The sequence below is a fragment of the Sprattus sprattus genome (assembly GCF_963457725.1).
Source record: "Sprattus sprattus genome assembly, chromosome: 20".
Taxonomy (NCBI): Eukaryota; Metazoa; Chordata; class Actinopteri; order Clupeiformes; family Clupeidae; genus Sprattus; species Sprattus sprattus.
The window spans coordinates 18,175,728-18,190,372 of NC_137918.1; the positions used below are offsets into that span (position 1 = coordinate 18,175,728).

At 40.1% G+C, this 14,645-nt stretch overlaps 1 protein-coding gene across 1 annotated transcript; it reads right to left on the bottom strand.

Moving 5' to 3' along the window:
• Window positions 1–1,738: 1,738 nt before the first annotated feature.
• Window positions 1,739–9,057, bottom strand: crsp7 (cofactor required for Sp1 transcriptional activation, subunit 7; the record flags this gene model as incomplete). Its single annotated transcript, XM_080859118.1, has 3 exons — window positions 8,787–9,057; window positions 3,556–3,630; window positions 1,739–3,436 (listed from the first exon to the last, which is right to left on the bottom strand). The coding sequence occupies exons 1-3, from the start codon at window positions 8,856–8,858 to the stop codon at window positions 1,739–1,741; spliced, it is 1,845 nt and encodes a 614-aa protein (XP_080715244.1). The 5' UTR covers window positions 8,859–9,057.
• Between the last annotated feature and the right edge of the window lie 5,588 nt (window positions 9,058–14,645).

The following is a 14,645-nucleotide window of genomic DNA, read 5'->3' on the forward strand; positions in this document are numbered from 1 at the left end:
CCGCACATGGCAAAACCTATTTATTCATAGGGAACATTTGAAAATGTGCTGCAATTCAAATATACCCATGTTTGTATAGTATTTTATGTTTTAGATTTAAATAATAACAATAATGCAACGTTTTGATGTTTTTTTTGTTTATTTTCAAACAGATGAGTGATGTTAAATACTTAAAGAAGTCCTTAATCCAAAAACGATCAGATGAAGAAAAAAAAAAAGTCTACCGGCTTGTATTATTGCAAGCTGTATTTCTCCATATGTTTTCACTATAAACAATGACCAGTTCAGTGACAGCCTTAACATGGACCACCGGAGGGAAGGGGCAATTACTCAAATCAATGAACTAAGCAATTCTCATCAAAAGGCACATTGGTAGGGAAGAAGGCAGCGGAGCACAGTGTTCGCAAATCGGCAGCAGATAAAATTTCAGCCACTTACATGTTTTTCCGGAAAGCTGGCATGAAAAACACAAATACAAGGATGGGGGGAAACCACGTTTGTGAGGAGTTTTCATGTTGAAAACTTTACAGATGTATGATTACACTAATTCTTTGATTCAAGGTTTTTTTTTTTTTTTTTAGTGGTAGCTTAATCTCACAAATCATGGCTCAATGGCTCAGAGTTTTCAGATTTAAAAGCATTTGAGGTGAGAAATATTAACAAGTTAACAGAGTAAAATGTATGTACAAAAAAAATCCCGAACTTCAATCCGTTTGCATTTGAAAACACATATGGTAATTGTTTGAATGACAAAAATATAATGTTCCCTTCAGCACCAACTAAAAGACAGCCGTCTGACCACCGTACATTCAGTGAGGATCCTTGAACAGTGATTTCACATAAGGCAAACAATATATAAGGAATGGTAACAAGTACAGTTCCAGCATACCGTCATGTTCCTGCTATTCCTGCCCAATGGATGAAATGCAGTAGCACCCTCTGATTTCCCCCATCCAATTTTATCAAAGGACATAAATCCATACTAAAGCCAAATAACAAGGGCTTTTTGTTATAAGGTTCAAATAACCTCAAAAAAAGCGTGGCTTTTCTGCAGCAGTTTAATCACAACAAAGGTCACCGCCCCGAAACAGATCCACGGAGAAGGGGACGCTTGGAATGTAGTCATAAGTTGGTGTGTTCATATGGGTGAATGCGATCAAAATTTATGCTGTATGACTCACTGGCATCACCGATTGGGATGCATATGACAAAAAAAAAATCTTATTGGGAGAGCTGCACACAGCTAATAAAATCTAAATAAAAAGGTCAAATAAATAGATGCATACATGATAAGAAAAATTATAATTTATTCTTTTTTTTAAGTCACATAAAGCTTCTTGTAACTTCCAAACAAGTTAAATTCTTTCCAGCTTGCTGGACACTTCCATCCTTACCTGTGCTTGTCATAAACCTTGACTGCTGTACCAGGCACCCGTGCAATAACTGGCCAACTGAACCCAATCTGTATTTCTATAGACCATTTGCCTGCAATTCTAGCAGCACTTTGTAATGGAGTGCCTTTGCAAAACCATGTGTGGAAAATCACAACCTGCCACCTACACACTGAGCCCCTGATTCCACCGCTCTGATTGACAAACACAAGGGGGGCAAGAGGGGCCAACTGAAGTTGTGGTATTTCCAGATCACAGTAAGTACAATCAATGACTTGTCACTTTTTCATGAAGAGAAAAAAAAAATAACAAAAAAAAAAAAAAAACACAAGAGAGGCCCAGTTCTCTCAGTCTAGGCAGACATATGGCAAGATGTTCAATTTACCCTCATCTCCGTGCGGATCCAAGGGTATGCACTCTGTCCAATCAAACCAGGCGCCCATGGTATCATTACAACCATTAACCCCATGCCAATGATTTGTGTGCATTCTATGAAGGTCCTCCTCGGACACCTCTCTGGTTACACCAGGCAGGTCTGTTTGAGAGTCGCTGGGCATCAGTACATGGGTCTTTCGGGGCTCCCTCGTGTCATGCTCCTCTCGTTTTAAATATTCCGACATGAAAAAGTGGGCTCCGTGGGTCTGCGCCCCAGAGGAGGTCAGCACATTGCTCTGAATGTTAAGGTACGACTGGATAATCTCATTCCTGGACAGCTCTTTCCAGTTTGTCTGTTGGGAGTAGGGGTTGGGGTTGGGGTTTGGGGGAGCAGGCGCGGGGGGGTTTTGCGGAAGGGACGACTCGACTCGAACAGGAGGTGGCAATGGGATTTCCTCTTCGTGGTGGGACTCCTTTGGGGTGAGGGGTTTAATCTGACCCGTCACGGGGTCAAACGTCAACCGTCGCTCTTTTAAGCGCACTGGCTTTGTCTTGTCGTCTAAAGGCTGCCCTTGAAGGTTAACCACGTAGTCTCTAGACCTGTACTTTTTCATCCTTTTGCCCTCGGGACCTAAGGTCACACCTTCACACTCGGCTGCGCCTGGCTCCGCAGGAAGGCTGTGTCTGTGAGGGTCAGAGGCTTCGGTTTTATGAATATGCGAGGCAAGCAAAGAGCCCGTGTGAGGCTCTCGCGTTACAGTGCTGTGTTGGGGAGGGAAGGCCGGCTCTGAGGAGCTGTGCAAGTGCAGGGAGGGTTTATGTCGTGCGGGAGAGTGCTCCTCAGCAAAACATTCTGTGGCTGGGGACAGTGACGACTGCAAGAGGGGTGAGGGAGAGGGCACTTGGGCAGAGCTTTGAGATGGGCTTGAGAGACTCTCCTTCGGGGCGTAAGTTGAGGACCTTTTGGAGAGCATCTCTTGTGTTGCGCTGCGGGGACTGTGAGAGGAATAGCGTGGGCTTTTCGGCTGATGTGGTCCTCCTCCACCACCGCCGCCACCTTCCATTTGGGCATGCTGCTGCAGGACAGCAGTCTTGATCAGGGACGAAGTGCTAGGTAGTTTGGTTAGCCCCGGGGAGTTAGAGTGAGGCCTAACAGCATTGACGGGAATTTTGCAGTGTCTGTCATTCTCAAGGTGCTCAGTGCGGCTCCTGTCAGAGGGCTGCAGGGTGTCCTTCTCTGGCTGAGTCTCTGGACTGCCTCCGATTCCATTGGTTGGCGGTGGGGTACAGGAAGACATCTGCTCGTACACAGAGGTTTTTGACATTTTAGCAGGCGGGCGGAGAGCGTCCCTTTGCTCCTCCTTGCGCTTGCGGCTGCTCGACTTCTCTGCCTTGGGGGAGTAGGTGTTGTGGACGTCGTGTCGATTTTTGAGCTCGGGGCCCATCTTGCCTGGCGGCGGCACAGTAGGTGGCATGATGTCCGTTCTGCATGAGTGGGCACCGCCGTTGGCAGAGCCCGGGGTTCCCGGTGCTGACCGAGTAGGGGTGTCATTCTGGCCCGGCTCGATAAGCTTCTGCCAGGTGCGCAAAAGTTTCTTGGCACGTTTCGCTAAATCTTCATTTTTTGTTTTCTTCCTTAAATCATTGATCAGTTTTCCTAGTCGAGTTTCCTGTATGACGAGAAAGATGATCACAAAAATTATATATACTGTAATGTAAACTGTGTAAACTGTATACAGACTATGACAATATTTAAGGGGGGGGGGGGGGCAGCAGGGGAAAATCATACCTCAAGTGCTTCTTTGGTGATGGGGAATTTCTCCAAGTTGGTGATCACATCCAATACTGCCACCATGTTGCAGATCTGATGGCACAACAATGACCACATGAGCTCAACATCAAATTCACAGCGCTTTTAATGCTTTGCAGACCAGTCTAATACATTCACAATATAGACATTTTCGATGATGAAACTATAGCACTTCGCAGAGGACCTCTGTCACACAATAAACACACACAATCATCTTAGGCCTGCAATTTATTTAAGTCATTGAGGCCCCCAATCTGATAATTTACATCTTGTTCCAGGTTTGACATGTATGTAGTTTTTTGTATGTAGACACGCGTCCACATATTAACATATCACTCAAAAAAATATTAATGCCAGTCCAGACTGAATTTATGAATTATGAATAAATCGCGATATCGCAAAACCCATATTGGAGGAGTGGACCAAAATCCCTCCTGAGATGTGTAAATCTGGTGATCAACTAGAAGAACAGTCTGATGTCTGTGCTTGCCAACAAGGGTTACTCCACAAAGTACGAAGTCATGTTTTGCTAGGGGTTCAGATACTTATTTTGCCGCAATCAAATGAAAAACCAATTCATAACTGTCATAACTGTAATAAAAAGCAGTTTTCTGGATGTTTTTGTTGATATTCTGTCTCTCACTGTACAATAGACCTACCATTACAATTATAGATCTCGGATTTCTTTGCAAGTGGACAAACTTGCGAAATCGGCAGGGGTTCAAAAACGTATTTTCCCCACTGTATATGGCCGAAGATGCGAGTTAGCATGTTAGCAAGCTTTTATCAGTGATACCAACTTGTCTGCTGATGGTGTTTGCAAGGCTTCTTCATGCTTTTTAGGTAGTTTGCTTGCTAGCTCTACCAAAACTCCATTACGCTGGTTTACTTTCGATCTGTGAGCTTGAGCTAGTTAGCTTTTCCACTACTGTACTCTCTTTGATTCTGTACTCATTAAATTTAAAACCTTATCAAAAAGCCTGCCATTCCCTCACCTCCAAAGGTGATGGTGTTCACCGACCTATGCATTTTAACCGATACAGGCCTAAACTTAGTCTATTGAGCCAAATGACTTCCCAAAGAAAATAATATATATGAAACTCTTTCGCTAACATTTTGTGTCTAACATGTTGTTAGTTCTTCCACTTGGTTCTATATACACACAGACCTACACAAAGACCAGATACAAAGACCTTTTTGGGCAATACACACCACTTCCAACTAATATAATTAGAGCAATGATTTAGAGAAACAGCTTTGAAAACACAGTGAGACGCTGTAATACATTGCTAATAAGTGGGATATGGGGAAAGTGTGTCTGATTTGGATAGAATCAATCGTACAGAAAGTAAAGATTGATACGGTCACATACCCAACTTGTATTCTAAAAATCACAACACTATTACAAACACTCAAAATACTTACTTCTGCTGACAGATAAAGGACACAATTACATGTAGCCTATAATTTACCAAAACACATGTATATTGAATGACTGATCAATAAAAAGTCAATGGGTTTCTAACAGGCATTTTAGCAGGGGCATGAATCCGAGGGAACTTTTTAATTTCAAGCTAACTACCTAAAACTGGTTGCCTATAAAACCATACCTCAAAAAGTGTCAAATTGTTACTTTAAGACAATTGCAAAAAACGGCGCATGCCACTATGTATGAGTCAAAGCTATAAATGATTATGTAAAAACACAGTTGCTGCAGACTGGAGTAGCTAGGTACGAGTGTTGACTCAAAAGGTCAGGACAAGGATAGATGTAGGCATACCCAGTCCTGTCCATCCGAAATATCTGAAAAATGTTGTGACAACCTCAACAAGAGACACCAGGCTAACGTAGGCTAGCCAACTCAAACTGCATTAATTCACAAACAACTTGGGGCCAAGGCTGGCTACTGCTGAGCACCTGAACTATTAGCCTACCTTTCGTTGAAAAAATACAGAACAGAACTTTAGAAGATGAGGTAACTGTTGTCTATGAATACCATTACATTGAAAGCATACAAAGGTTCAAGATAAGTTGATACCGCTACCTCTGTTTCCCCCTACCCCTCAGCAGCATTTTCATTCTTGACTGACATGCATCATCACTCAAGACAGGATAGTTTAATACTGCTAGGCGTATATTGTTTGATTGTGACGTCACTACCCATAGTGCCGACGGGACGGGAAACGATAACCCATTGTTTCCTACGGGAAACGGAAAAATACAAATATCTCGCGAACTATAAATTCAAAAATCTTTAAAATCAAGGTTGCACAGGTTCATGACATGCATAAGCTACATGCGAAATCTCATAACTAACGTTACTACCGTCAGGGAGATACGCCCTAGACAGACTGACAGACAGATAGACACACAGAGATTCCTGGATTTATAGATAGATGGTAGACTTAAGGCATCGGCATGGTTATCCAATTCACCTCGTACGACTTCACAAGAGACACGCCCTTTCTAATCTGATGATTGTACGACTCACTTCTACCTGCATGGTTCTACGAGGGGCTGTGGAGATTACCAACGGTTTATTATGATGTTACAAGGCCATTACATCATCAACAACAAACTATAAAATAAGTTTTTATCCTGTGTATTTTCAGTTAATGATCAGAGGCTGTTGTTGTGAAATGAATTACTAACGACAATGACAAAGCTCGCGGTTATTGCCGAATATTTTCTATTATTATACCACACAAACAGTTCTGCTTTTTTACGTCTACAATACAGGTTATTTTACAATTTAATCGTTTACACTGCATGCTCTGCTAACTCAAACACAAAGAGGCTGTTCGAAAACCAAGAAATGTTTTTATTATTGCTGTAATTAGACGACGTCTCCCTATGCTTTATATGCGGCGAGAGCCACGATAGAGCAAGGAAGAAGGGAGATGTCGGTTTTCCTCCTGCATCGCCGCTGGTGCCCTTCATAGTTTTTTTTCATTTTTACAAACTTGTCCCTGATCTTCCTCCAACTCCTAATGCACTCCTGGACCTCCAGCCCCAGGTTCCCAGCGATCTCTCAGCGATTTTTTAAAGACGGAGGTGCTGTCATATAGGGAACGAAACAGGAAACGTCATTTTAGCCAGGGGTGTCGGACAGCTCGGATCGGAAAGTCGGATCGGATAGTGAGAATTCAAGTGGTGCTCCAGAGGCCATCCGACACCCTCGGACGGCTCTCCGAGGTGCTCAAAGGTGTGGTCCCACTTCAAGGAGGGCGTTTAAGGGCGTGCCTCGTGAGATCGGAGAGCACGATCGGATAAGCATGTGGGGGCCTTTAGTGTTCTGAATCGTATCGTGTTGTTTTAGTATGTATAAAATTCTTCTGACATATCATCCTTATTATCAAAGAGCCGACAAATTGTCTGTAATGTGTGTGGAGGGATATTCCTGACATTATTTCTCCATCATAAATCGCAAGCAAAAAATAAAAATCTGCTCAACGTAACGCTCAGGCCTACCATTATAACATCTCGTTAGCTGACTAATGTCATGTTTTGTTTCCAGGCTGGCAGGTTATGGTCTCCAGCTAATCAGCCTGATTTCTACCTGGACTTTTTACAAAACATAGCTCAGACATGTCTCCAGTCTACCAAAACAGTGGCACAAACCAAGGTGCATAAATATATGGCACACACTACAGTTACAGATATCATAGTCACCCAAGACAAAAAGAATAGGAAATCTGTGCATCACAGAGTAATCATTGATAAGTTGGCCATGTTGAATCTTTGATGTAAATAATGAAACTGTAAGCACTGTGTCGATCACGTTGCTGTTCTGACTATTTGGATGGAGTTGTCAGAAGCTGTGGCGAGCTGTGATTGGTGGGGGACCCCGTCATCCCCCCTGGCAGTGGCATGCACCCCTTATTGCTAGCTGCCAATTGGCATGTACCTCCTCTTACCGGTGGCATGTGCTTCTTAATGACACATGCTGATGAGAAGATGCATCCCTTACTGAAGACCTGAGTTCAAGCTTCACTTTTAATTGATTCAAGTTTGAGGCTGAGAAACTTTGGGCACCAGTTCTTTGATTTTTGCACTTTTCTGCGCATAATTAAAGTCAACTGACTGCCAAGCTAAATTACAGTGACACTTGAGATATCAAGATGAATACAGATTGAGGTAACATAGGCAGATTCGATGTGAATTAACAATCACCCATGTACTACTTGACAGGACTTTCTACTTTCTAAGCCTTCGATCAGATTTAGCTAGACATTTGAGTAGCGCGATAGCTTGTGGTTTTTCGAATCCCACTAAAAGCGTTGCTTTGCAGGTATAATAGATAGCTTTTACGTTCTCTCCACAAACGCAATCAATTCCCCCCGGAAACGTCACACTCTAACTTGGATATGTAAGTTTAAGGTTTGGCTAAGCTTTTTCGCCAACTATCAAACATTACAATTAACGTTGTTTGACACTAACACCTCTGTTGAAATGTAGCCCTTAGCCTTCCATCTTTAAAAAACGAATCAGGGAGCTATGTTGACGTTTGTATTTTGCTCTTTTCATTTATGGTTTTACAGTTAAGCTAACTAAGTTATACGCGATGACGGTATCGGTTTTATTATTTGTTAACAGCGTTTTGCTGACTGATCCAGACTGGCTTAACATCAGCCACATTGTTGATTTGGCGGAATGTGAAAAGTAAAACGCTAGTTGACATTAGCTGGCTAGCTACTACTTCTGCTGTTGCTGCTAGCCGGCTAGCTACAACTACTAGCCAGCTAGCCTGTTAGACAGTGTGTATTTTTTCTTCTTTGCAAGAAACTGATGGTCCACTGGTCAGCCACACATCACAAACTACACCCGAGAAAGCATACAAATCCAACGCTAAAGTGACTTCGACCAAGGTGACTCAAACGCCAATGGTCTAAGTTGTCTAACAAACCATGATGCTTATAGTAGAGCTAGCTGACGCCAGAGTTCCTGAGGCAAGAGAAACTCTGTTAGCTACCTGGGGAGCGCTAGCTAGCTACACATTTGACAATGCTGAACCACTTAGCTTCCATTGGCTAGTTAGCCATCAAGTTCTTAGCTAGCTAAAATGTAGCTTGTTGGTTGGACGTGTAAACGCAAAGCTAACACCCATAATGCTTACTTGGTAGAGCATGCCATCTTGACATTTGTTTGGCAATGTTACAACTTACATTTTAAAGTAATGTCTATGACGGTCATATTTTCCTAATACTTACATTGCTCTGGCTATCGATGGCCTGCAGCAGCCGGTCTCTCATCTGCTGCGGGGTTGCTGGGGCCGTTGTCATTGCCTGGTCGAAACGAATCGACGGACGGGGAGGAATCCTCCGAATTGACGGGTGAAAGGCTTGATGAAAGTCACACACCTTTCGGAAGATGAAAACGAAACCTGAACCACATGTTTCTGATGTGACTGTTCGATTGTTGGTTTATAAACGTATTAAGCAACAAAATCGAAATTCAATGTGATCTCACTGCCTCATAGCGCTCACCACCAGTCTGATTTCATGGAATAAACTGGATCAGAACTGTTTTCTCAAAGCATTATGGGAGAAAATAGACGTCATAATTTGTGCGTAGACCGACGTCTACACCTGTTATGCAGCGTAACTACGCTGCGACATCAGAGTAGTGAAAACAAATTCTATTCTTCATTGAAGTAAAATGATTGAAAGAAAACATTAAATAAATATTATTCTCCAAAACAGGTGTGCCACAATTATTGGCACCCCTTAATTTAATGTTTTGAGCAGCCTTTGCCAAGATTAACAGCTCTGAGTCTTCTCCTATAATGCGTGATGAGGTTGGTGAACACATGGCATGGGATCTGATACCATTCCTACATACAGTATCTCTCCAGATCCTTCAGATTCTGAGGTCAACACTTGGAGAATCGGATTCAGCTCTTCCCACAGATTTTCAGTTGAGGTTTTGGGACTGTGATGGCCACGGCAAAAACTTTATTCTGCTGTCGGTGAACAATTTTTGTGTTGATTTTGAGGTGTGCCTCTGATTATTGTCCTGCTGGAAGGCCCAACCACGGCCCATTTTAAGCTTGCTAGAAGGGGGCACTTTGGTTTTCATTTCATATCTGCTGGTATTTGATGGAGTCCATGATACCATGTATCCTAAAAAGATGTCAAGGGCCTTTGGAAAAAAAAAAACAGCCCCACAACATCAAAGATCGGCCACCATAGTTCACAGTGGGTATAAGGTGCTTTTCTGTATGGCTAGCTTTCTGTCAACGCCAAACCCACCTTTGATGTTTGTTGCCAAAAAGCTTTATTTCGGTCTCATCTGACCATATAACTTCGTCCCATTGAAGTCTGACTTACATTTGGCAAACTGTAGGTGCTTTAGCAGAGGCTTTTTTCTGGCAACCCTCCAAAACAACTTGTGGTGTTGTAGGTGGTGTTTGATGGTAGTTCTGGAGACCTTCTGACCCCAGGACTCAACTAACCTCTGCAAATCTCCAGTTGTGATTCTTGAAGATTCTTTTGCCAGTCGAACCATCCTCCTTGCGGTGCGTGGGGTCAATTTACAGACAGGTTCTCTTCAAGGCTGATTCCTTACATCTCCTGTCACTTTGAACTTCTTACCTATTGCCCTGATTGTGGAAATGGGTATTTTCAACTGTTAAGTTATTTTCTTATATCCCTACAGTATATCCGGGTTTCAGCAGCTCAATACATTTTTGTCGCACTTCGACACTGTGTTCTTTTTTTCTTTCCCATCTTGATGAATGACTAAGGGTATTTGGCCTGTGTCACCTAATATTTATACCCATGTGAAGCAGACAGTCATGGTTGACCACTTCAGAGTTCCGTATCAAACAGGTGAACTTAAAAATGTAAAACATGACTGGTAAAATACTGTTAGATTTTAATTATAAGATGTTCTAGGGGTGACCATAATTGTGGCCCCCATGTTTTGGAGAAAAATATTTTATTTAATGTAAATAATATTTTAATATTTTGAGTGAAAGACCAAGAAGCTAAACAGCAAAGACATATTTTTTTCATAGCCTGTTTTGGTCACATTCACTAAGGGTGCCAAAAATTGTGGAAGGCACTGTATAGTATGACTTCATGCTTTTTATAATGTGCTGATTACCTTTTTCCTTCTTATATGTTGAGCTTTCATATTGTTGTGCAATGTGAACTTTGGTCAATGTGCGTATGTGTGTTTTCTAAAACATGCTTTACAAATATACGTGCACGGTGTATGAGTCACTAATCCCAATGCCTAAGTCAAAGATCATGGCCAAGTGTCCTCACACCTACATTCTTCAAACTGCCAGTCAACTTCACATAAAATACAATATATTGTAATCTATCAATAGCCAACAAAATAGTGAGTCACATGTTTAATATTTTATTTAATATAATGTACAAATAGTAATGCAAAGTTACAAAGACAAAAGCCTCCACACAAGAGAGATTAGGGAACACTTAAATCAAAGCAATTCTCAGTAATTTGCACACATATACAGCCCAAATATTTATTTTGTATAAAAAGAAAAACAAACAAAAAAAATAAACATTGGCTCATTTTAAAGGGTTATCACAACAAAATGACAGGATTGCAAAGCGTGTTGCCAAATGCTAGTCTTGCATATTTGGTGAGCATATGCATGTCCCGTATCTGTACAAAGGAAGTGTGATAGTCAGACCTTGCTGTGCATCACACACAGTAAATATCATATAACAAATTAGCTGCCATTGTAGAGAAATGAACCATCAACAGTTAATCGTCATTAAATGCACATGCTGTATCAGAAGGTTTACGGTTGGTTTGTTATGGAAAGATGAAATGATCAGCCGTAGGAGATGTCTGTCATCGCCTCAATCAACTACCCTACCCCTACTGTTGTTAAGATGGACAATTTTACCATATTTTGACTATGGTTTCAATGCCAAGCCAAATACTATGAAGTAAGGTAAACTAAGTGGCAAAATGCCTTCAATCACATATAGACACCTGCTATGAAGTATTGGTACAGCTAGATACAAACTGAAAGCTGAATATGTCACACAAAGGCTTCAGGGGATGAGTTTTTTTTTTTTTTTTTTTTTTTTTTTATTCAGTTCCATGCAGATGCCCCTCTGATATTCCGCACAAGATTGCAAGTTTTGCCAGAGAGTAGAGGTTCATTCTTAATCTTGTAAGTGTAAGCACTTCATCACTCCCCCCCCCCCCCCCCCCCCCCAATTGTTGGTTGACAGATTTAAGCATAACACATACAGAATAATTATAAACAGCCGGGCTATGGCCAAACATCACAACCATGATTCATAAACTTTAACAAACACTGCCATAACAAAAGACATAACAAATTACAAGTGTTTCCAAAGCACTTACTTAAAAGTAAAGGGATACTACATTTTTAACTTTGGTGTTTTCAAATGGCTCATCTGCTGATAAAATATTGCAGGTAGAAAAAAAAAACCTACAATACTACTTCTCTGGAGAGAAAAAAAATACAAAACCACAATGGTCTTGTACTATCAGGTCTTATTATAATTCCTTGCCAACTTTGAACAGATATGGTTGTGATAAAATAGTCGCCCAACCCTCAATAATTTGGGGTAAAATGTCTTATGAGAATGATACTGACTTGGCTTCCATTCCATTCGGATACATATCAGATATAGTACTAATTTTAAATTCACCTTTAAAATACTTTAAAAAGAAAATAATTCCCCAATAGAAAATTCAGACCGTTTTTGACACATTTTCATAATACTGTTGCTCTATTTAACAACTGTGGTTTCTGATTGTATAGAAGTGGTTAGTTGAATCACATTTAGAGTTTTGACATAGGTTTTCTTTGATAAAATATTAAGAATTTATGCATTACAAAATCATCTGAAAAAATATAGCGGGTAAGACTAACATACGTGAGCATGCGTCCTATACATTTTAATGTTGAGCCAATTTATGAGGTGAACTTTCACCTCTTAATCAGAGCCCACATCACATCACCACAATGATACATTGCATTTACCTTTTCAGTGCATGTGCGACTTTTTCACTTTGACATCATACCAAAAAAGCACAAAAACATTACATACCAAAAAAAATCTATATTCATCTTCATCAAGCAAAAAGAACAATGGGTATTTATTCAACAGAAAAAAGACAATCAGCAAATTAGCTAACTTACATGACTATGTGCAGAAGGTCAGTTGTGTTCCTAGGAAAGGAAAGCACCCCATTACTCTGAACCAAAGGACACGACAGAGATTTCGTTTGGACAAATATCAAGTAAGTTGAACTGATTTTAAAAATGCTACACAGACAAAACAATGAGGTACTGAAAGCAATACAATGCATGCAGTTGAAGATTCCACAGCACTTATACGCACAAACAAATAAACATTTACATTAGGAATAAATAAGAAACAGAGGGCTCCCACCAATAATAACATACAGCATTATGTTTAAAAATTTGCAAATAGCAGCTCCCTGAAAGCAAATATGTCTACATATTCTCAAATGTATTAAAAACATGCAAGCTCTGTTTTAGTCGTTTTCTATAGGAAATCACTCGGCTGTGAATGATGCTCAGACTACATAGTTATTTGAATGGTTTTCAGTGTTGAGACTGACTCAAATGAACATCTACAAAACAAATGAATCCATCAACATGCACTGGTATTACACACAAAAAACAAGCTGAAAGAACATGTAAGACGGCCAAGAGATGTCAAGATGAAATTGTGTCACATACTTTTTCTGAATGTACACTCAGTAGCCATACAATAATGACGTGGAGCAAAAAAAAAAAAGAATTATTTATATACAAAAAAAAAGTGGGTACAGAATATCTGATAAGAGGCATGATAATTCAAAAACACACGAATTAACGTGAGTTTGTTGTAACATTAGCTAAAACTAGCCTGGTCAAGGGGATCACCAGCTAACATTTTCATTCCCCTGCAGGATAGAGTCAGTCCTTACAGACAAGTTCACATGGATTTTAGGGGAGAGAATCAACAGTTCTGGCTAATACAACACTTGGTAGGCTACTAATTGTTCTATTCCACAGATTTGGATTTTCAGGATTTAAAAAAAGAGTACAAGTCAGACAAAAGTCTTTCTGATCAGGTAAAACATCTCTCAACAGTCTATATGCACATTTTATATATAGATGTAGATATTGATAAAGATGTATTTATATAATAAAATATGTTTTCTGAAGGCAGATTTGACCAAATATAAGTGGATTATGGACCCGACATCCACAACAGTCCATCAGAGGGGGTGAGAAGCACTAAATGTCATTGAGTTATGATTAAAAAGGAAAAGAACATACACAATATTATATTTTTTCCATTAAACATTAATGCTTGGAATTCTTGCTAAAATCAGGAAGAAGGAAAAGATGAATATGCCAAGCAGAATTGGCTAACAAAAAATGGTGTACATGGGTGAAGGTTTTGGTCCTATGTGTATATAATATGGTCCTTGAGGAATATATTACATTAAGTAATAATTTACATTCTAGTTACAGTATCACATATCTTCTCTAGTAATACGAAACTATTCCACATGTCTTTTAGATGTAGTAATGTGTTGATTTTCTATGAGATTTGAAATGTGCACTTCAAACAAGCACTGTGGGCTTATGCTGAAAAGAAGAATGTCTCTTTCTAACTAGATACGCTAAAAAGGGGATCTTGGGGGACACTGCATGCAATAAAGGATGCTTTTTGGTTTGTTCGAAAACCTTTTTTGTTAAGCTGCATGATTTTTTGTTTCTTAAGCTTTCAAATAGGCTTATCTACACGGATTTGATAAGCTTTGCATAGATACTACAAAAAAGATCACAAAACACATAAAACATAATAAATTACTCCAAATGCCACAAATACAGTATGCAATATTTAATTTCCCACAACTAAACATGTAAAAATATGGAAATGATTATCCTGCAAGAGTAATAACCCTCCCCATCACTCTCTATACATAGTACAACAGACACAGTTTTTTTCAGTATTAGATTTTCCATCTTTAAGTATATGTAAACATGAACAAATATACTTTCTTAAAAATATAAATGTATGACACAC